General features: G+C 39.6%; 1 protein-coding gene across 1 annotated transcript; it reads right to left on the bottom strand.

Annotated features, from left to right (window-relative positions):
• Positions 1-254: 254 nt before the first annotated feature.
• prkcda (protein kinase C, delta a) lies at positions 255-18,606 on the bottom strand. Its single transcript, XM_086040069.1, has 18 exons — positions 18,425-18,606; positions 14,329-14,459; positions 13,575-13,774; positions 13,435-13,501; positions 12,113-12,269; positions 11,756-11,787; positions 9,348-9,433; positions 8,758-8,887; positions 8,570-8,670; positions 7,985-8,084; positions 7,723-7,853; positions 7,389-7,562; positions 7,218-7,309; positions 4,221-4,283; positions 3,812-3,950; positions 2,573-2,761; positions 2,264-2,392; positions 255-2,137 (listed from the first exon to the last, which is right to left on the bottom strand). Exons 2-18 carry the CDS (start codon positions 14,435-14,437, stop codon positions 1,979-1,981), a joined length of 2,058 nt encoding a protein of 685 aa, XP_085896195.1. The 5' UTR covers positions 14,438-14,459; positions 18,425-18,606; the 3' UTR covers positions 255-1,978.
• Positions 18,607-22,744: the final 4,138 nt, after the last annotated feature.

The raw sequence follows: 22,744 nt of genomic DNA, 5'->3' as shown, positions 1-22,744 counted from the left end.
ACTTCCGTACACATTTGTACAGACGTAATCACGTAGTGACGTCATGACTGTTACGCGCGACGCCATTGGTGGCTATGCAGCTTGCTTCCGGGCAATGTCAACTTTATTTAAAGCTGTAATAACACTACTATTGAAAACTATTACTAAGGAATAACAATAACGAGTACTGTACATGTACAGCAGAGAGCCAACGCAACACAAACGTTGTATTTTTTCATAAATGGATTACTATAGATTACAAAAACACAGAAACTGAGATTGGTTTGGAGGCGTTGTTTTTTTTTTAATTCATTGTAAAAGATGGAGACAGTAAAAAAAAAAAATCCACAGCGTACCAATATACATGCTATATCTATATACAGTACACAATTTCAGTTAATTCAAACAACTGTTTGAAGTCGAGCAACATACATTAATTCAAATGAATTCAAAGTACTAGGTTTTATTTGTTTTTAGAATATTGGTATGTCAGGCTTGATCAAACGGTCTGATCCACATAAAAAAAAAGGCTGCTCACCCCTCTATGGAAAATAGGTTGGTCAATAACATGTTCATTAGCAAGACTTCAATTCAGTCAATAGAAGTGATGTCATAGACAATAATTATTAAAATGTATAATTCAAGATGAATACATCAAGGTTGATTTGAAATCTATGTGCTGTACATTAAATCCAGGATGTTTAGTTGCTAAATTGAACTGATTACTACAAAAAACAGACACAAGATGGCAGTAGTGACATAAAATTGAATGTTGAGTTCTACCACCGTTATTATTTCTTACAGGCAATACTGTATTATTATTTCTTACAGGCTACACAATAGCTAGACGCATGCACACAAACACATCAGGCTTAATATATACAGTACCTCCAAATGTTCTAAAAATATCTATTTGTACCTAAGGAATGTAATTTGTGCTTAAAATTAGGTCACGCAAATTCTGCTGGTGGACCAGCTATTTGGCAGGTTTAACCATGGGACACGATAAGCAGAGGTGGGCATTTTACTGAAGCTTGACATTCCATCATTCGTCATCCGTCAGCAGCATGGGTACCTGTCTGTCATCCGTCAATCTGTCTATTTTTCAAGGTTATTTTAACCGCGCTTTCGTCAGTAAACAAAGGCCTGCCAGTTTGTCTACCGTCAATCCGGGAAAAAAAAAAAAGGTCCAACAGATGAAAGATCCATCCATCCAGTTTCTGAACCGATTTGATTAAAATGGTAAAGTTTTGCTTTCCTTAACTAGAATCCCATGTCACATTGTTGCCAAAAGTATAATCCCAGTGGATTAAAATGTTTACTAGTCCTTGCAAACTGAAATAAAGTAGAAATTACAATAAATGAATGGTTTTTTTTCTTCAAATTCATCTTTTTCTGTCTTCTTCTGTCTTTTAGTGGTTGGCAACCAACTTTTGGCGCATTAACTTCTGAAATGGAGTGTGGGCCTGAAAAATACCGTTTCACAACCTCCGAACCCCGCTCTTTCCAAAAATAAAAATAGAAATGTAGAATTCAACTCACAAGAACTTCTCTGTAAAACTGCCTCTGTATTCAAAGCTACTGGTACTTTATTACTTCTTAGATAAGCGGTTTGGATAATGGATGGTCAGCCTGACTAACACATGATTCTCTCTGTGGTGCATACCGCCACCTGCTGTACATAATACAGTCAATGCAGTCTGGGTCGCGTTTCCGTCTCCCGTCAGCAAAATGGGTGTCTGTCAATGATAGACTGTTGTGAGGTCCGTTCAGACTTAACCAGGTTAGTGATGATACACGGACGAACGAAAATCCACTCCCGTCTGTGCTTAGTCCGTTTTTTTTTTGTTTTTCTTAAGTTTCCTGTCTATCGTCAGCAAAACGGGCGTCCTTCAGTGACGGATAGACGGTCGGTCAGACAGAATGCCCACCTCTGACGATAAGAGAACCGCACCAAAACACGAGGTTTGTAAACCTAGTCTCCATGTTCATTTAAGAGTTACTTCTCTATGAGGAGCTCCATCTTGGGGTTCATGAAGGAAAAGCCAGCAAATGCCGACTGGTCCATGGAGTCTATGAAGTTCTTGTCACTGTGGGACAGGCGAGGCTTCTCGCTCAGGAACTCCCGATCAAAGTTGCTGCAGTCGTTCGGTGCTCTCTATAATCAACAGCAAATATCTCCCATCAACAAATAAACATCTGCAGCTGTTGGGAATTTGACAGTGAGGAGGGTTTCCCAAAGCGTGTGCGTGCGTGCGTGTGTGTGTATGCATGTGTGCCATACCACTTTGGGCTTGAAGGGGGGCTCCACCTCCCTGTTCTCCAAGGCCTGCCAGTCAATGGACTTGAAGAACGAGTGTAAACGGATATTACCCATGATCTCAAGCCTGCGTGCGGGATCTCTTTCAAATAACTGGAGGGAGACAAATGAGAAAGACAACAATGTCTATGATTACATTTAAAAACAAAAACAAAAAAAAAAACACCTTTCAATTGCAACTACTGATGTTTGTACAGGATGATCAATTCAACTTCACAAAGGAGGAAAGTCTGCTCTGGGATGCACAGTAGCAGTAGTTATGATGGTACAGACCCGCTCCAGCAGCTCCTTGGCCTCCTTGTTGATCCAGCGGGGATAGTGAGGGGTGTCCATGCGGATGGACTCAAACAGCTCATCCTCATCATCTCCGTGGAACGGCGATTGCCCGACAAGCATTTCGTACAGCAACACGCCGAATGACCACCAGTCCACTGAGAAAGAATATTTCTGGCCCAGCAAGATCTATGAAAGGACAAAACATGCTTAACCTCCTCACGGGCATAATACAGTTTTAAAGGTAAGACAGCAAACCGTTTTTTTTCAAATAAATAAATTATAATGTGCATTGGTAGGGAATGAAACCCATAGGCGAGAATTCGACCACCAATACATTTGGTATATATCATCTCGATATCCCTGTGGTTTATCAAATACTCAGCCATGTGTTTATGATTTGACATGTAAGGGCCAAGTCATACTATCCACATCTGCTTGTCTGCCCCGCAAACAGACCCTTCTGCGGTAAACCATGCGCAGCCCATTTTTTTGTGTCCATGAACACATAACGCACCAACCACACGTGCCACACAACAACAACGGCGCCCGCTTAGCCAAGCGCTGGTGTGAGGAGATTCCTATTGTCATCATTTACATTTAAAACAGTATAAACTCCTGGCATGACTATGCCAAACATTACTACAAACACAGCAACTGTTTCAACTCGCTTTTGCGAAGCATGCATGCATAAACTATACTGTACTATTCTACTAGACCTTTCTGAACTGGTTTTTCAGTACCGGTACTTTTTTAAAGGTCACTTCATTACATTAACAGAATGTGATCGCATTACAAATGTGATGTTGATGGTTCCCCCTTATTCTGATAGACTGATGTAGTAATGCTCAAACGCAAATCATTTAAGTGGAAGTCAACCCAAACATATTTTTTCAAGAATAAGTTCTATTCTTGCCCACTAGTTGAAATACGGCATTCTGATTAATATTGGGTTTGTAGAATAAGACTTAATTTACCCGTTTGTAGCCATCTCTGGGGGCGGCCATTTTTTCACTTCTGTCAACTGAAAATGACATCACAGCTCACCTGTTTTCTGAAGCTGAGCCAGTATTGGTCGTTATCTGAGCCCTGAGCGTGTGTGATGTCATTTTCCTGCCTTGCGTAATTTGCAGAGCAAGAAAACTTCTTTTTTTTTTTTTTTTTTAAACGTATACACATACCGGTTAGATACACTGCTGTTTTAGCTGCAGTCCCAGTACAGCATCAAGAGCAAAGTACCTCAGGCGCTATGTAGTCAGGTGTACCGCAGAAAGTCGTGGCCCGGTTCTCTCCAAAGACGTTCTCCTTGCACATGCCAAAGTCCGCGATTTTAATGTGTCCCTCATGAGTCAGCATCACATTGTCTAACTTTAGATCTCTGCAAGATCACAAACAAAGCAGAATTACAAATAAAAACAAGTGGTTTTGAAGATTTTTTTTACATGCAAACCGAAATATTGTCCTAACATGACCCTTGAATATCCTTGGCCACACTTACTGCATGATAGCGATCATGCAGTGAAGTGTCTGATGGTTTATCAGGAAGTGTCAAGAGAGGTGTTCATTTTCCCCTCACACTTGCAACTTGTTTCTTGTTGCAAAATCATGTTATGTTCTTAAGACAGAAACACCGGGTTAGGTTGCTGACCTGTAGATGATCCCTTTCGAATGCAAGAACTGAAGGCCACAAATGATCTCAGAAGAGTAAAACCTGTAATGACAAAGACGTTAGTAACGTGCCAACCACGGGAAGCCGAGCGCTGGCGTCCTCAGGGGGCTCCTTTCACCGTGGACGTGAATTATTAAAGGGGACATTTGTATGGAGTAGTAGGCAGGGAAATAATGCCGCTATCGTGTGAAAGCCGAGCGTGGCACTGAGCCAAAAAGAGTCGAGTGTCTCGAGTGATCCACTTCGTTTGTCACCTGTGTCAGGCTCAACGAGTGACTGCGCAAAGAAGAAAAAACAAAAAAGTACTTCATTTGGGTCATTCGGTATTCATTTATATAGTGTCTAGATAAGTTCAGTGCGTAAGTGCAGTCCACATAATTACATGTCATTGTTTCATTAAACTTGAAAAGTTGAATTGATAAAGCCACAGATGTGTTGGCATTGTTGTTGTAATCTGATTTTATGACTTTCTGACTTATGTTTACGCTTCATTTGTTTAGAAGAATTTTGCTAAATTGATATAGTGAACACTTAAAAAAAAACTTAAAGTCAGTCTTTAGTAAGTTAGCAACTCTGATATAAGTAAATAAACAAACATAATAATCATGGTTGATTTGCCTTTATTTTAGCATAAGCCTAACGTATATGACCAAAACATTTATGTATCGCAAATATGATATTGTAATACAAATTAATGTATTTGTTAAAATTAAAAATAAATAAATAAATAAAAAATAAAAAAACATGGAAAGAGGACCTGGAAAAAAAATTGTATATTAAATTGCAATTGAAGAAAAAAAAATGTCTTTCAAAATCATTAAGCCTATTACACATTGAAACAAGGCTAATCTCCAAAAGACATTTTTTAAATTTAGAGTTAGAACAAATTTTGCTGGAAAAATCAAGTCTTGACATATAAGCCAAAGGTTTGATTTTTTTTTTTGTGATACCATCACAAAAGACTGCGCAGCTCAGAGGAAAGGTTGTATGATAACCATAAAAGCGAATGGAACTTGCGATGTAGGAAAGGATTTGGCTGCCCTGTAAAATAGGAACAATACATCAACAATACATCAAAAGAGTAAATTAGATCTCTTGACTTTGCTTGAACTAAATCAAGTCGTTAAACTTCAAGTTGAAGTCCACTTGTTTTGTAAGCGTTTTATATGCTCCTACTTTAGAACAGCCTTGAAGTGAAGTCCAACTGCTTGTGTGAAGCTGGTGTAAATCAATTTAAATAGGCTGCGCTGAATGAGGTTGCTTGTCCTCGACACTAACTGGGTCTTTTGGTTAGAACGGTGCCTCTGCAGAGTGAGAGGCCACTTGAAACTCAGGAAGCAGTTCAATCCCGGCCTAAGGGAAAATACCGCATAAGCGAATGGAGCTGATACATTAAACTCGGCCGTAACAGCTTGAGAGCACACACTGAGCCTGATGCAAATTTACGTATTCTGAGTGAATATGATTTAATGAAAAGCAGATGCAAGTATGCAGGCACAATACTTTTTATTTTAATTTAAATGTGACCTGATGAAACAACCTCTTCCATTTATTAGTTTGAGGTTTTCCCTTTTCTTGATTTTTTACTGGGGTTTTTTCTTGTGATCATGCCAGCCTCAATGGGATTTTATCTTACAGTTTCAATGTGGTTAATTTTTCTTGTTACCGTACTTGCATGACAGTTAGTTGTTCAAATGCTACTTAAAACATTACATTTTCCGTTAATAAAAGTTGTATGATATCAACAGTTGGAATCTCGAACAAATGAATTATTTTTACATTATTTCCAGTTTGACAGAACTGATGGTGTTCAATTGTGCAGGATTCACTGTAGTCACTACACAATTACTTAAAGAAGAAAGTCAACACAAACATATTTTTTTTCAAGAATATGTTCTATGAAGGCCCACTAGTTGAAACACGGCATTCTGTTTAATATTGCTTTTGTGGCGTTAAGGTGCAAAATCCACCCCTTTTTAGCCATCTCAGGGGGCGGCCATTTTGTCACTTCTGTGGAAATGTTCAGGGCTCAGGTAACAACCAATAACAGCTCTGCTTCAGAAAGCAGGTGAGCCATGATTGGTCATTACCTGAGGCCTGAGCAGTTGTGATGTCATGGTCAGTCGACAGAAGTAACAAAATGGCCGCCCCCCAGAGATGGCTAAAAACGGGTGGATTAACTCTTATTCCACAAACGCAATATTGACCAGAATGCCTTGTTTCGTGTTTAGTGGGCCTGCATAGGGCATTCTGGAAAAAATATGTTTGTGTTGACTTCCCCTTTAAATGTCCAGCATTTCAATTCTATGAGCTGTTGTTAGTTGTAGATATTATTATAGTGTTCTTTTGTGCTTATCCTTACTCACGAACCTGCATAATACCTGGGCAAAGTTGCTCTGCCAGGCTAGATGTATTTTCTTTTTCCGCATCTTACATTGTTACATTGTACAGATAGTTTGGAGAGAGTATCACTTAGTGCGCCACTATTGTGTGTGTTTGTGTGTTAAAGACCTGCCTAACTTTAAGCTCTGTCTTTGTCAATGTGAATTTTAGAAAGGTCAACCGGCTGGTTCAGTTTCAGACTTTTTCCACTTTGTCACCACTGTGCCAACGCCATTCTAAATTTGCCGAATGGAACGCCACAGCGGCGAGGAGAGAGGTGGGTGGCAGTAATGGATAGCTCCAACAAACAGTACACAGGCACTCAGGCGAGCTCAGTCCTTACAAGGTCATTGTGCTCGTGAGCACCAACGGAAGGACGCCAGCCAAGCCTCGTCCCATCAGGGTACAGTGAAGCCAAAGTTTAAAACAAAAAAAACAAAAAAAATCCCATAATGGAAGGGAGACAAAGAGCGGTATACGTACAAAATAAACACAGGCTCTACTTGACTTGTGTCTGCTTTCCATTCGATCTTTCATTGCGTGTATGTGCTGAGTGCTGACAAATGATTAAGGAGTTTGGTTTCTTTTTCTTACGTGGCTCTGCAAAGATCAAATCGTCCTTTTTCCTGAATATGAAACATTAGGTCTCCTCCGTTCAAATACTCCATCACAAAGAACAGATGCTCCTGCGGTCAGAAATATCTTTCAGTATTCATCATTGAGCAATGATGACACCGTTAGAATTGGGAGTGGAGTGATGCTTACCTTAGTCTGGAAGGTTGAATAAAGGTGTGTGAGGAAAGGGTTATCCCAGGCTAAAGCCAAGACTCTCTTCTCCACCATCGTGCACTCCACGTCATCATCCATCAGCACCACATCTTTCTTCAGGGCCTTCACAGCAAAGTACTCTTCCCGACCTTTCAGTTCTGCCAAGAGAACCTGACACAGAGACAATGCTTATCTATTTAAACCCAATAAGTAGATGAAAAGTTACAATCTATTGTTTGAATTGTAAAAACATGGCATTTCATGTTTTGTTGCTATGAGGTCTCCAGTGCAAGACAAGCCCCGCGTGGCGTTGGAAGACGTTGTTGTTTACCTTGCCAAAGCTGCCTTTTCCCAGGACCTTGTGAAAGACAAAGTCGTCCACGTTAATGCGGGTAAGGTGTGTCAGACGAGTCTGAGGCCGCGGGTTTGAGCCATCCCATATTCTGCTATAATGGGTTGACTCTAAATAACAAAGCATATACACACACACACACACAGGTTACAGTGTATTATTACTACTGAAGGATCACTACAAACAGAATATTGTATAGCAAGTACCAGTCATATTTTAGGACATGCAAACACTCACTGACCATTGATATCCAGTTCAGATAGCTTATTAACCTCATCGTAGATTCCAATATCAGATAGGTTTGAATCAAGGTTTGGATCGGAGCGGCGAGTGAAGGATTTCTGAAGGAAAAAGAAGGAAGAACTTCAAATAACTCCTTTTACAATGCAAACATAAAATCAATTGCTTGGACAATCACTAACCTCGACAGCTCACTCGGCGCAACTTTTATACAATTGCAGGTTACGTTATAGGACATTTAAATTTAACATTGAGGTAGTATAAAATCAAAAAACGGAATGTGTTGAGCTCCGTGAGTGTTAGTGCAGAGACTTGACCTATCTGGATTATATTAAATGTCATTGCTTGTGTAGGATTTACAGCAAGTCATCTGTCGCATTTGGAAAAACTACAAGCAGGCTTGTGTGCTCTACTGGCTGTGGCACTCTATTCATTTTGCCGAGTCACTAAACCTGTACTGTACAAGATTATCGGTTTATATGAAAAGTGTCCTCAAAGAACCATGTTTGATTTTACAATGTGTTATGATATCGGCGTTAGACTTCTAATACGTACACATATTAAATATAGATCTGCAGCCACTCACCTGGCTGACTTGTGTAAGCGCTTCCGCTAAAAGTTTCTGGTTGATACCACAAAGGTTGGCCACTTTATGCTGACACTTGTGGTGAACGTTCATGGAACAATCTTCAAACACAACAAAGTGTCTTAAAAAGACAAATCCGTTTGAAAACGATGAAAAAAATGTCACGGTGGTGTCTGTGTTTTACGTACCTTCACATTTCAGGCCCTGTTTGACAAGACCCCATAGCATGCTTCCACAGTGGTCGCAGAAGGTGGGACTCATGTAGTTGTGGCTCTTGAAACGATGTGGCATGTCGATGTTGAAGCGCTCCTTCTGGAACTGCGGGAACAAACGGGATTCATCCTCTCCATTAGTGAGCCGTGCCAAAGGAATCCTGAGGAGTGGTCTGACAGCTTTGCAAATCTGCCTCATTATTTTAGCGCTTTTCAAAACTCCCTTGTAGATCCCAAATTCTTGTTTCTTCCACATTCTGCTGTGCCTGTTGTGTGTCATCGAACCTTATCCCATCTTACGCTCCAACCATGAGTGGATATGTGTGCTTGATCATTTCCATTTAGCTTCTTATCTATCCCAGTTGGTCTTTGAACATCTTTATCCTTCCCTACTGATGACCAGACAAGTCGTGGACCCTGCCTTTGTCCTAAAATCTGACCTGACAAGCCACATCATTCAGTATTACCACACTTGTGAATTATTTTTAAGATGTTTACACAACCAACAAGAGTGGGACAAATTTGATTGAGCTATATTATGTACTGCAGAGAGATGTGTTACGTACCACAGTATCCCGACTGTTTGCCGCAGTGCCAGTGCATCTGCCAATGATTTTGTCTATGCATTTCTTGTGGATGGCCGCGTTGCATTCTGATAAAAAGAGTCATATTGTAACAAAACAGTGAGAAAGTGCACATGAATGAATCACATAATCTTCAGATTTTAAATCAGTGTTTCTTAAAGAGGAAGTCAACCCAAACAGTTGTTTTTCAAAGAATATGCTCTATGCAGGCCCACTAGTTGAAACCAGGCAATATGATAAACATGAAATGAGTTAAGCAGCAAAATCCACCCGTTTTTAGCCATTTTGTCACTTCTGTCGACTGAAAATGACATGTAAGTTGCTCAGGGCTCAGGTAACGGCCATTTACAGCTCACCTGTTTTCTGAAGCTGAGCCATGATTGGTCATTACCTGAGTCCTGAGCAGTTATGATGTCATTTTCAGTCGACAGAAGTAACAAAATGGCCGTCCCTTGAGATGGCTAAAAACGGGTGGATTCACTCATATTCACAAACACAATATTAATCAGAATGCCTTGTTTCAACTACTGGGCCTGCACAGAACATATTCTTAAAAAAATAAATGCTTGGGTTGACTTCCGCTTTAAACTGTGTGGCATGCCCCCATGAGTGTGGTGGAATTACAGGAATGTAAAAGGATTTCTTTCTCTTTTTTTGTCCTCCCACAATAGGCATTCCATGCCAGGCTTAAGCCTTGGTTGGTCACGCTTGACAAGTGGCAGGTCGTGCAATGAGTACTTGGACCTTCAGTGGGAACTTAATCCAACTCTTAATACAACCATGATCTCGTCAAAATCATAGAAACCATCAATTTTATACAACAATGCAAGAGTGTATTAACAACTGTGCCATGAACATCATCTGGAGCGGTTTAGCATCAAGGTTTATCTAATAACATGACAAAAACATTGAGAATTTAACTAAAGCATTACTATACTCACCAGACATGCTGATTAGTTATTTTTTTAAATGACAACATATAGAGGCTGAAATCTGATTGGACAAAAATGATGTAACATCCACATGCAGTACTGGAATCAATGTACGTAACCAAGAGAAAAGCGACAAAATGAAGAGAATAGAATGTATGGAATAAATTCAGACAATTTCTTACAATAAATATCAGACTTAAGATTTTAAAAGTAGGTCAGTGCTTATGATCATATTTAGGCCAGTAGAGAAGCCTTTGCTGGGCCTGGCCGTCACCCACTGCACCTAACATCTCACTTTAATTTCAAGTATGAGACATTTAAAAAAAAATCAAATAAAGAAAAACATCCAAAATCATATTATACATAGAGTAAGGTGAAAAAAATGACAATTCCTCACATAATATAGATGTTTACTTGATACCTATGGGTTGTGAAAAATGTTTGTTCCAATACACTATTTAATGTCTATTGCAATTTATATAATAATGTGGTGGTTTTGACAGAATTCCCCCAGTGAACTAAGAACCGATTAGTATGTTCCACATGTGACGTACTGGACTTCAGGGGTGACGGTACTTCCTTGTTTATCCTCCGAGCCTCTAGTAGTTTGGGGAAGTATGTTCAATATCTGTAATATACCTCCTATGAATCCTTTTTTGGCTCAGCAATAATATATTGGACTCTAAGCATGCACCGTTTCCCAGTTTGAGGAATGGTGGCGTGCTAACTTATGGTCACTAGGCTAACACTTGCGATAACAACGACGGTATCCAACTCTTCAAAGTATACTCGCTGTCTGATGAAATTAACATGAAGTTCCTGTAAATGGAAAAATAAATGGATTTGAGATGCTATAAACACTACATGCTTTACATCCGCTGCAAATACTTTATATCACAGAGCGTATTATGCTTAACAAATTATGGTAACCCTGGCTTGTTCGGCAATTTGACGTTTTTGAAGCTTCCCTGCTTGTTATTCATGAAAACTGCCACCTTGCATAATAAAAACGAACCGAAAGACTAAAAAATAAGCCACATTCAAAGCACATGGTAAATTCGCTCACACGCAACCACATGCTCTCTTATAATATAGACATGTCATGACATGTCACAATTGATATGATAGCTCCTCTTGACAGGTATAACCGCCACCTTGCATAACAGTAGTCAAACGTGGCGCAAAATAATCCACCTACGAAAGTTGCCGTGACACATCATTGTGTAATGAAGTGATGGCGAATGTAAAACACAATGCGAGTGCAGACCAGCAGGGAACATAAGGGAGGGGGGGGGGAAATCAATGGGGTCTTATTTTTCCCCCCACTTTTTTGGTGTGTGTGTGTGTTTGTGTGAGTTGGGGGGGGGGGGCTCAAATGAAGGCATGTTACAAAAAAAATTGGAACCGCTTTTACGTCACTGCAAATACCGAGGGACTTTAAAATGGCTGTTCACTTACGTCGGCATTTGTAGCCTTGCTTGTTGAGTCCCCTGTGAGAGGAAAAGAAGCACAAATGGGTCAATTGCAGTCTTGGTTTTTTTTTGTTGTTGTTTTTTTTCCAACCACACCAATTTGAAGTGTTTGCTGATTGATTCTGCGTTTGTTATAATGAGCAGCTTTAGTGCGCCCATGATCATTTGTGTAACCGTGTTTCCTTTTTGCCTCAACTTCCTGCTGTGTGAAACCGAAGAGTTTCAAAACAAATTTAGTGCAATGATGCTATCAATGGACTGAGAAGCAATCGAGTTGGTTTCGAAGTGTCCCTTCATTCCCCTGAAGGTTTGTTTATAGCACTAGAAAGTAGGCTGAACTAACCAGACGAAATCTCGGCACACGGAGCAGAATGTGGGCTGCCTGAAGAAGGTGGCGATGAACTCGTGGTTCTTGATGAAGTGGATCTTTGCCTGCTTGATGGCACCTCGCCTACGATTGAGGGTGGGGGCTTCTTCTTCTTTTAGAGCTCGTTTGCTCTCTGTCAGACACACAGGCAGATACAAAGTTCATTTCGCAGACATGATGTGTTGATCGTAATCCACTCTAATTTCTTTAATCTCGTTTTCTTTTAAGTGTTTGTTTATGTCATTGTTTTCCTATGATCAGGAATGCAGAAAAGACTGATCATCATGGTATTTGATAGCGCTCAAGTTCGCAGTGAAAAAAAAAAACATTCACCCACTTTCCTCTGTTGCTCTGAAAACCTATTTTTTTTAATAAGCCTCTCACAAGTCCAGAGGGGTCCCTCATGAACACATGCAAGACTCACTGTATTATTTGAGAGATTTATGGTCTTTTGTGTATAGAGAAAACAAAACAACACAACAAAGGAATAGGGGAAAAACTCATGACAAAAAGTAGTGCATATTGAATATTGCAAAAATACAAAGATGACATTTTAATTCACTAGTACTGTTATAGTACTTCCGCACTTTGGATAGTGATGGCCGGCTTTGACTAAAGTCTTCTAAGAGAATAAATTGAACTATGCAAATCATTTACATTATTGCATTAGGTTAGCCTCCATCTTAAATATGAACTAAATATACAATAATTAACCCAAGAACGCCAACGTCGGGTGATTCTCACCCACACAATTTTTTAAAGAGATATTTTTTATTGGAAAATTAAAGACGACAATTTCCAATTTGGCATACAGTGTTGTACTTTCAGATAAACTGATGAAAACTGTATTTTATCCAGGATATTACATCAGGTTAAATGTACCCGATGTTAGTGATGGTGTTACTAAATTTAACGTTAGTGTTCTAGGGTAAAACCAAACTAAAGTAAGACAACTAAATCATAGTATAATTATAATTAATTATAATTATAGCATCATTATTATTATTTTTTTTAAAGCAACGTAAGCATATGTCTGGTAAATAAAGGACATTTTGAAAGTATGTCGGTATTGAGAGCCTACAAGAATTTACCTGGAGACTAAATTGACCTTGCGTGAACGTGACTATGAATGGTCGATTAGTTGTACTGCATGTGCACTGCGATTAGCGGATGAGCAGTCTTGCCTCTTGCCCAGACTCAACTAGGAAAAGCTCCAGCTCACCTGCTAAGCTGTGAGTGCTATCAAAAATGGATGGATGGATATTAAGACTGTGATTTTTTTTTTTTTTTAATTTCACCTGAATCCGCTCCCTCTAGAAAGTACTGCACTGCCATCATCACTTTCCCGGAAGGCTGAAGATCCACCTGAACACACAAACACACTTACAAACAAAGCTGTGCTGCATCTTAGTACGCGGAACCAAGCGAGGTGTTCTACCCAGAATTCAGCACGCCCGTTGGCTTTCTTGCAGCGTTCAGCAAGCACAGACACGCCAACCGTGACCTCAGCCAGCGGCTCCTCCGCCGTCTTCATCAGGAGCACCTCGAGCACACGGCCCTCGTAGATGTGCGCATCAAAACTGGCCTTCCAGGCTGGATACATGGTGGGTTTCCGCTGAACTAGAGTTTTACCTCGTTCTGGGAAAAAGGAGGGATGCTAAAAAATTGCTTTGCAGTAATAGTAAAGTAAATGGTGAAGCTAACCACTTAGTTTTAAAGTGGAAGTCAACCCAAACATATTTTTTTTCAAGAATATGTTCTATGAAAGCCCACAAGTTGAAACAAGGCATTCTGATAAGTATTGCGTTTGTGGAATAAAAGTTAATCCACCCGTTTTTAAGCCATGTCTGGGGCGGCCATTTTGTCACTTCATTGACTGAAAATGACAGGGCTCAGGTAACGGCCAATCACGGTGACCTGTTTTCTGAAGCTGAGCTTTGATTGGTCGTACTTGTGACCTGAGTAGTTGTGATGTCATTTTCATTCGAGAGAAATGACAAAATGGCCGCCCCCTGAGATGGCTAAAAACGGGTGGATTTTACTGCTCAACTCATATTCCACAAACGCAATATTAATCAGAATGCCGTGTTTCAACTAGTGGGCCTGCTGGGAACATATTCTTCCAAAAAAAAAATATGGTTGGTTGATTTCCTCTCTAAGCACTGACATCTTCAAGTTCATGATTTTCTCACCTGTTGTCAAGGCCTCTTTCATCTTGATCGCACAGAAAGGGGGGTCAGCAAGAGGGGGCAGGACACCCAGGTCGAAAGTGTTGAAGGCAATCCTCAAGAAAGGAGGCATGGTGACAAGTCCCACAAGTTAGCTGCGGCCAAAGAGACAAACAAGGGAGAGTTACGCTGCGGACATCTCATTTGATGCGTTAGTTCTACGCACACCAATTACTAACCACTTTCTTGACCAAGCAGGGGGAGACACGGCACCCTAATGTGCCATGATTAATATTGACGGGTGAAGCCAGAACATTTCCAATTTCACTTGTCTGAAAATTATTATTCATTCATGACAAATAACTGTTTTTATCTTTGCCAGCAACATATCGTAACAGGCGGAGTGATGAAATCCATCCATTAGATGGCGGAATGCACGGTAAAGCTGTGTATTCACCTGCTGCAATTCATACCGTAGATCGTGATTACTTCCTGTGAGCAGATCGGCTTTGTGTTCAATTCAACAGCTGAGTAAGAACTGTGCATATGTCACTAACTTCAGATGAGATCATCATTGTTTCAGTATTCGTGCTTTTGGTGACATTTGGTGGTGAGAGTTGAGCGTGATCAAATCGAAAATGGGTGCCTGTGCTCAAAAAAGGTTGTGAAACACTGGTCTAGACAGAATTAGAAGAAGAAGAAAGGCTCTACTCCAATCGCTTGCGTTTAAGAGTGGTGACTGTAGACAGTTACAGTATATGGTCTGTGTGGCTGGCACAGACCAATATTTACATTTTATTTGCGTGTAAATGGATACGCTAAAGCAATGCGACTTTTTACACTTGTCAGCTGGCTCATTTGGTTTGACTTATGAGGCATATTTTACTTCCAAATTCCACATCATTTGAGGTGTTTGTCTTTGGAGTCTCCACTGTAAAAGGTGAACACTAATGACTTTTGATCAAATAAAGGTGATTAACCAATTAACACCATAAAAATGATGGAAATGATATGATGAAATGATGACGGTTTGGTGGACCACTCTAATCTCAAACACGACATCATTCTTCACCTCTGCTACTTCAGTTCACACACACTCATGTTTGCTGTGGAAGAGAGCAGCTGCAAAGACGGAGGACATGCCTGCCGCGACAAAGCGAGCCTCTACATGTCCCGACTCCAACACAAGCACTCGGCGCGCCACAGGAAGCTCGGCAATTCCTCAGCTCGTAACCGCCCACACTGACACCAGCAAAGTAAAGCACAATTTTTTTATTTTTTTTTCATGAGTGTGTGTCCATGCGTGTGTGTGTGTGTGTGTGTGTGTTGCAAAGTCAGTCATGGGCTGTGGCTACAGTGTTTTGGAGTATAATCAATACACACACTGTGCTATGTGATTGAGGGCAGTCCAGATTGATTTTTGAGCATGCACAGTTTTGATTTGACCCCTCGGTTAAATTTAGAAGTTGTGCGCCTTTCTCTGAAAGCGCATGCCCTCACCAACTTACCACCATTCTGCGCCCCCTTCCAAAAACGTCTTCACTGAATTTAACAAATGTGTGGTTGCTGGCAAGGACGGTTTCTTCATCATTGCGCAGACAATCTTAGTCAACGGATTTTACGATTACAACAAAAGAAACAGTTACGAGCATTAGAACAACATTGCAAGTGAGATGGCACCTTAAAACAGAAGTCAACGGAAAGGACGCCCAAAACTCAATAAGATAAATCCTGACTTGTCACACACGGAGCAAGCACCACATACAAAAGGAATCAAGATGTTAGGATAAGTTCTTGTCTCAAATGGAAAAAGACGCTGATGGAGGGGCAACAACAGCTTAATTGGAAAATCAACCCAAATTAAAGAAAAAAACGTTGCATTAAAACTACTCAGACAATTAATCCAGAAAGTTACTGAAATAGAAAGTCGACCAAAAAATATTTTTTTCAAGAATATGTTCCCAGCAGGCCCACTAGTTGAAACACGGCATTCTGATGAATTTTGCGTTCGTGGAATATGAGTTGAGTAGCAAAATCCACCCCCTTTTGGCCGTCTCATTTGTAACCTACTTTATTTCTACTTAGCTAGATAGGCCAATCACAGCTCACCTGTTTTATGAAGCTGATCCATGATTGGTCTTTACCTGAACAGTTGTGATGTCATTTTCAGTCGACAGAAGTGAGAAAATGGCCGCCCCCAGAGTTGGCTAAAAACGGGTGAATTCACTCTTACTCCAAAAATTCAATATTTATCAGAATGCTTTGTTTCAACTACTGAGCATGCAAAGAACATATTCTTGAAAAAAATATGTTTGGGTTGACTTCCCCTTTTTAAGTGTCCTCCTTGAAAACAACATCTGATAAGCAGAACATCTCAGTACACTCACGTGAGAATCAGCAATATCTCAAACCTGGCCATAGTACAACTGCTGACTCTTTCATAACCAAGCGTATACATCCCGTGAAGGTGCTGTCAAACAAAACTCATTCAACATTATACAGTGGATTCTGAAACTAGCTGGTTTTACTCCAATCGCATCTGCAGTTTGTGATGTTGGAGAGGGAAAGCTCTTGAAAGGGACGTCAGCAAATCTGCAGCAAACGCTACCTCCAAGTCCCAAATCCCAAAAGTCATACAATTTGGAGTTCAAGCCAATTTGGGGGAGAATGTATGGTACAAACAAAATGTGGTGTTCAAATTAATATCAGTGTGACTTCAGCAAATCTTGTGAGACTTTGTGTTTTTTTGCATGATACCTCTAAGGGGTGATTGTAAAATTGTAGTCATGTAATTCAGAAGTGGAACACAGTGCAGTGTATTTGGACCAATACAATTAATAAAATGTCAGAAGATAAGTGAATTTAAGCATTTACAAAGGAAGTGACAATTTAATAGTTTGTTTGCCTGACTTTCATACAGGCAACATACAGTGTGTATATATATATATATATATATATATATATATATATATATATATATATATATACTGTTTAAACACTGTATTATCACATTCTTTAAGGGGGTGTTAAAAGTTTTAAGCCTCACTTCACTAATCCCTCGCTTATACTGTTATTGTGTCGGGCCCTGGAGGCTAAATAAAGTACTGTACAGTCCACTGCAGTGCCCTTGTCCAGCTTACGTTCTTTCCGCATACAAATACTGTGCATATTTTACAGGAGTGACTAGTAAACCTAAGTAAGCAAGCACATTTGTCGTAGTTTTTGCTGAATTGATGGACAAAAAGAAAAATTGGCCAATTTTTGCTGATTTTCCTCTCTGTTGAAAAGTTAAACAAATATTACAGGACAATGTAGTTATTGTAAATGATGGTGCAACAGTGATAGATGTTGCACCTGTAATTCATATCCTTATTGTTGTAAACATTAAGGGACTAATATATATATATATATATATATATATATATATATATATATATATATATATATATATATATATATATATATATATATATATATATATATATAACTATGCTAGTGTATTTTGCAGCATGTCATGTCATGAAGAAGATGCTTTAACGAATCAATCTGGACTGTTACTTCTGTTGAACCCCCCACACAGCCCTCGCTCTACCACAGACACGTTGGGTGTTGCAAGCATTCCCACTATTATAATAAAGTGGAGTGAGCAAAATGCAAAGCAACTCAATTGCAGCTGACCGATCTGGCCAATAAAAGCAGTACATCATAATTAGATAGAGAACACGGTTAGGTTTTAAGGCGCCAATGGCAAAAGTTGGCTGCCGGTTTGTTTGGCGCAGCACTTTTTTTTTCTTAGTCAACCGGGTTGAGTCAAAGACGATGTGACAGCTCACATATTCCACCGCATCACGCAGCGTACTTTGCATGTACTTTTCTGAATAAACTACGGTCAGGACAACTTTAGTGTTAGAATCAGGCCATGCATCGATGCATGGCGTCGTCGCTCATACATCGTTCATGTGGGAAGCTAGCTAACATCAGACCTTACGCTTAAATGAGTGACAAACGAAGCGGTGCCATAAAAGTCTCCGTGAGGGACCTTTTCCACACACGTACACGCACGCCCGAAGTCTGCGAAAAACTCGAAAACAAAACAAAAGGTCGTCAAGGACTGGCTCACCTCGTCCAGCAAACTGTCTGTTGTTCCTTCACCGCCGCAAGAAGCAAAGTTTTTCTTTCTTTCTTTTCTTTCTAGTCGGCTCCTTTTTTTCACGCTGTGATACTCTCGTTTGAGGAAGTGTGGCGCGGGCGCGCTCCCGACGCCCGCCCCCCGCACATAGTGACGTCTACCTGGCACACGCACGTAAGCTCGAACGCGCGCTCCACTCTGTTGGTGCGTGCATGGTCGACTCTAAAAAGTTGAGAAATCCCCCTATCCCTTTTTTATAATATGAAGGAACCGCGACTCTTGTGAGGATAAGCGGATTGGATAATGGATGTATGGCTAGTATGAAGGAATGAACTAGCTGTGCAGACATTTGCGTTTCTCTTTCTGGAAAGATGTAGAAAAGTAGTTAAAGTGAAAGTCAACCCCAAAAAATTCTTTGCAATAATATGTTCTATGCACCTTCAGTAGTCTAAACATGGAATTCTGATTAATATTGTGTTTGTGGAATATGAGTTCAGCAGCAAAATCCACACATTTTTAGCAGTGTCAGAGGTGGCCATTTTGTTACCATTTTTGCTAACAACCAATTGCAGCTCACCTGTTTTCTGAAGCTGAGCTATAATTGGTTGTTACCCGAGTCCTGAGAAACAGAGTCTTGAAAGGAACATTTTTGGGTTGACTTCCCACTTTAATAAATTATCGAGTAATAAACACATGCATACTCAACAACATGAAAATGTGGTCCTGTGTTTACTTTTTTTGTTATCTTTTATCATTAGTTTTTTTTAATTGAATTTTATACTGTTTTTTTTTTAATCTGCTGTAAATCATTGATGAATCCATTACTAGTCGTATTAGCAGTCCAATTACTAGTAGTGGCGGTGGTAGTAGTTGCAGCAGGAGAAGCAGTTCTATTAGTAGTATTATCAGTACGTATTTATGTTAGTATAGTATCACTAGGATTATATTATGAGTACTAGTACTACTCTGATTGCTGTTATTCTAAATATAGAATACTGATAGCGCCTTTGTGTTGGAACTCATTAGATATTATAGGTGTCTAAACCACATGTTGTAGCAAGCAAATGTATACTGTTAAAGAAATACTTACAGTATAATCTCTATGGGGGCGGTGGAGGAGCTTTTGGCAGTAAACAACGCTGCACCGCATACACACAAATGCACATCACACAGTTGCTTAATCTTAATGAGGAGGTGGTAGATTTGGCTCTGTCGCAAGAGGATCTTTTCTCATCCATAAACAAAATGTCCTCCCACTATAATCTATATTTGATGCCTGGACAGCACATGTTGCTGCTACGCGTGCACCAAATGAAAATGTCAACAACAACTTCCTTATAATTTCCCAAGTAAAAAAGAATTGTTGGTGATCCGAACATACTGGAAGACCAACTACAGTAATTGCATTTGACCCAACCTTGTGGCTTTTACCAATAAAGCAGGGTTAAGGCATCGAGGCTGTTCCCATGGTTTGGAGCACAGGCATATGGCAGGTGGATCCAAACGCATGGAAGCAGGAATTCATGTCATAGCGTACACACAAAAACTTGCTTTTCATACAATTTTGTCTATGGTTTAAAAAAAAAAGAGATAAACAACGTATTGTATGTTCATAATGCAGAATCTAGTGCAATTTGATCTTGTTGGTATAACAAAAGACTTCAACTCAGCTATCTTGCTCCATTGCGGTGGTATCCTTCACTAATTAACAGTTGGTTAAATGTTCATAAATGTTTGATGAGGAAAAATGTTTTGATGAGTCTGTCTTTCTTTTTGCTGATTTGCATGGCCTCAAGCTAAGAATGTGTGCTTCCCAGAGTCAATTTGTTGCTCAAGTAAGCGCAATGTTGATTTAGAATATTACTCAAGTAAAAAGTAGTTCTCCAAATAATTACTTTAAGAGTAAGTATTAAGTGAAAAAACTACTTTTAAGTACTTTCTTTCTTTTAAATAGTGCATGAAATAAATATATGTTGCCCAAAACAATCACTTTAAACAACATTCTGTAAACTATGGCAAATTCAGGCACAACAAATGGTCTTAAATTAACTTTCTTTGTTAACACACATGAAACAGCAGAATAGGCTCACCAGAGAGAGATAATTAGAAAATTTGATTAATTTGAACTCAGGTTGGTCATTATTCAAAAACAATTTGAGTTGTGTCAACTTGCAACTTTATCTTTAGCATCTTCACATTGCAGCTTTTTCTTTTTTTTCGAGCCCTGTTCATCTTGAATGTGCACAGCTGCAATTTGCATTCGCCTCCTGTGGTTGAACTGCTGTTTTTTTTTCGCCACAGAGCATGACATTTTTCAAATGCAGATCGAGACAGTCTCATATATGTTTCTCAAATCATACCTCTCAATTTATACGTTGTCCCCGTATTTTATACGTTTTTTTGATCATTTCAAATTGTGTACGCCATATAACAATTTTTGTACGGGAAAAAAAAAAAAAAATTAAAAACTAGTTTTTTGTTAGATCGATCTCGTCTTGCCCATTTCGGTTCTAATCCGGAGCGTCCGTTACCGATTCCGAATGCAAACTTCGGCCGACTTTCACGAGCAAAGTCACACACCCCCACCTCCCCGTTGAGCAATAAATACTGTGTAAGATTAAAAATAGATACAGTGTAAGATTATATATAGAAATGTACGGGCAAATTACAATTTTTGTACGATTCAGCACAGCCCCGGGTTGACAGTTTTGTCAAAAAAAATTTGGATTAAAACTACTCAGACAATTAATCCAGAAAGTTACTTAAATAGGAAGTCGACCAAAAAATTTTTTTTTCAAGAATATGTTCTATACAGGCCCACTAATTGAAACATGGCATTCTGATTAATATTTTATTTGTGTAATGTGAGTTAAGTAGCAAAATCCACCTGTTTTTAGCCATCTCAGGGGGCGGCCATTTTGTCACTTCTGTCGACTGAAAATTACATCACAAATGCTCAGGTAACGAGCAATCATAGCTCAGCTTCAGAAAACAGGTGAGCTGTGATTGGACTTCGACAGAAGTGACTAAATGTATGTTATATATATATAACATATATAACATGTATATATGTTTGGGATGACTTTCTCTTTAAGTAAATGATACGGAATAAATGTAGCGAGTTATTAGTACCCAACTCTGGTGCTAGTTAAGAAATCCTCTAAGGTGCTATTTACTTCTTTTTTTTGTGCAGTGGGAGAAATAGTGGTACCACATACACACTTAATTGTATATGCATCAAACACCCCCTCACATATGTTAAAATTAGCAATTTCTTAAAATATCTTGATTTGATCTTAATTGGCTGTCTTGCTAGTGTTGCCCAGCTAGCGGGAGATGACAGAACGGTCACATCAGAGCTGGAGAATGAGCAGAAGGCTGTGTGGGTTTTCCACTCCGTGTCCTGTGGATGGAAGGAGAGAGCTCTATTTAAAGATTCCAGGGAGGTGGAAAAGGTGCAACATCGCCTTGGCAGCGTGGGCTGCAACGAGTTTGCAAAGTGGGACATGAGAGGGCTGGCAACGCTTTCATGGAGCTCCATTGCATCTTGTCTACGCTGTCTGGTAGGTGACAAGCCCAGAAACGTCAAGACAACATCAAGCGGACACAGTTTTTTTCTTTAAATCCCCACGATCATTATGTAACATAATCTTCAAATTCTACCCTGAGGAGGTGCTACCCACACACTCCAATGAAAGATGAAAAGCAATGTGGTTGAAGCTTCTTCTCAGGCAAGAACAGAGACAGTCTAGACCAGGGGTCTCAAACTCAACATATGTGGGGGCCGCTGGTTTCGGTATGTCACATCAAATATTTTTTTTAAAAAAGGGATTCAAGCATTCAAAAAAAGAACTATGAATCCAATCTTCTCAATCGTTATTAATAACAGTTCAGAACATTAACAGTTCTTCAGAATGTGAAGGAAATGGTCCTCTCTTTCATCTCCCTGGTACTTTGTGTGCTCAACAAAAAAAAAAACGATTTTTCTTGAAACTGGTTGTTGTCATCGCCAATCTTTATCTTCACGGCAGGTTTTGAAAAAGACGTGAGTCACGTGGCTAAGACTTCCTTCTTTCCTCTTGGTGTCACTCCCGTTTTTTTTTTTTTTTTTTGCCGAAAAGCTGTCATGAGCCTGATAAAGCCAAAAGTGATTTAAAAAAATAACATTAAAAAAAATAAACACAAAACACCAAGGGAAACCATACAGCAAAAAATTGGGTGGCCGCACTAATATTAAACTATGATGTCAAGTAGGTACTGCAAAAAATCACGCCAGGTCTAGACGAATGTGCAGTGGTGGGAAGTAAAAAA

The sequence above is a fragment of the Filicampus tigris genome, chromosome 9, assembly GCF_054856515.1.
Source record: "Filicampus tigris isolate MCC_2025a chromosome 9, RoL_Ftig_1.0, whole genome shotgun sequence".
NCBI lineage: Eukaryota > Metazoa > Chordata > Actinopteri > Syngnathiformes > Syngnathidae > Filicampus > Filicampus tigris.
The sequence above is the reverse complement of the archived record's forward strand: the minus strand, read 5'-3'. Positions and strand labels throughout refer to the sequence as shown.

Bases quoted from the DNA above. Each gene is read 5' to 3' on its own strand.
- prkcda (XM_086040069.1), bottom strand. From the start codon at position 14,437: ATGCCTCCTTTCTTGAGGATTGCCTTCAACACTTTCGACCTGGGTGTC. The intron at 12,270-13,434 runs GTGAAATTAAAA...TGTGTCTGACAG, and splicing joins TCTAGAGGGAGCGGATTCAG to AGAGCAAACGAGCTCTAAAA. The intron at 2,393-2,572 runs GTCTGTACCATC...GTCTCCCTCCAG, and splicing joins CCAAGGAGCTGCTGGAGCGG to TTATTTGAAAGAGATCCCGC.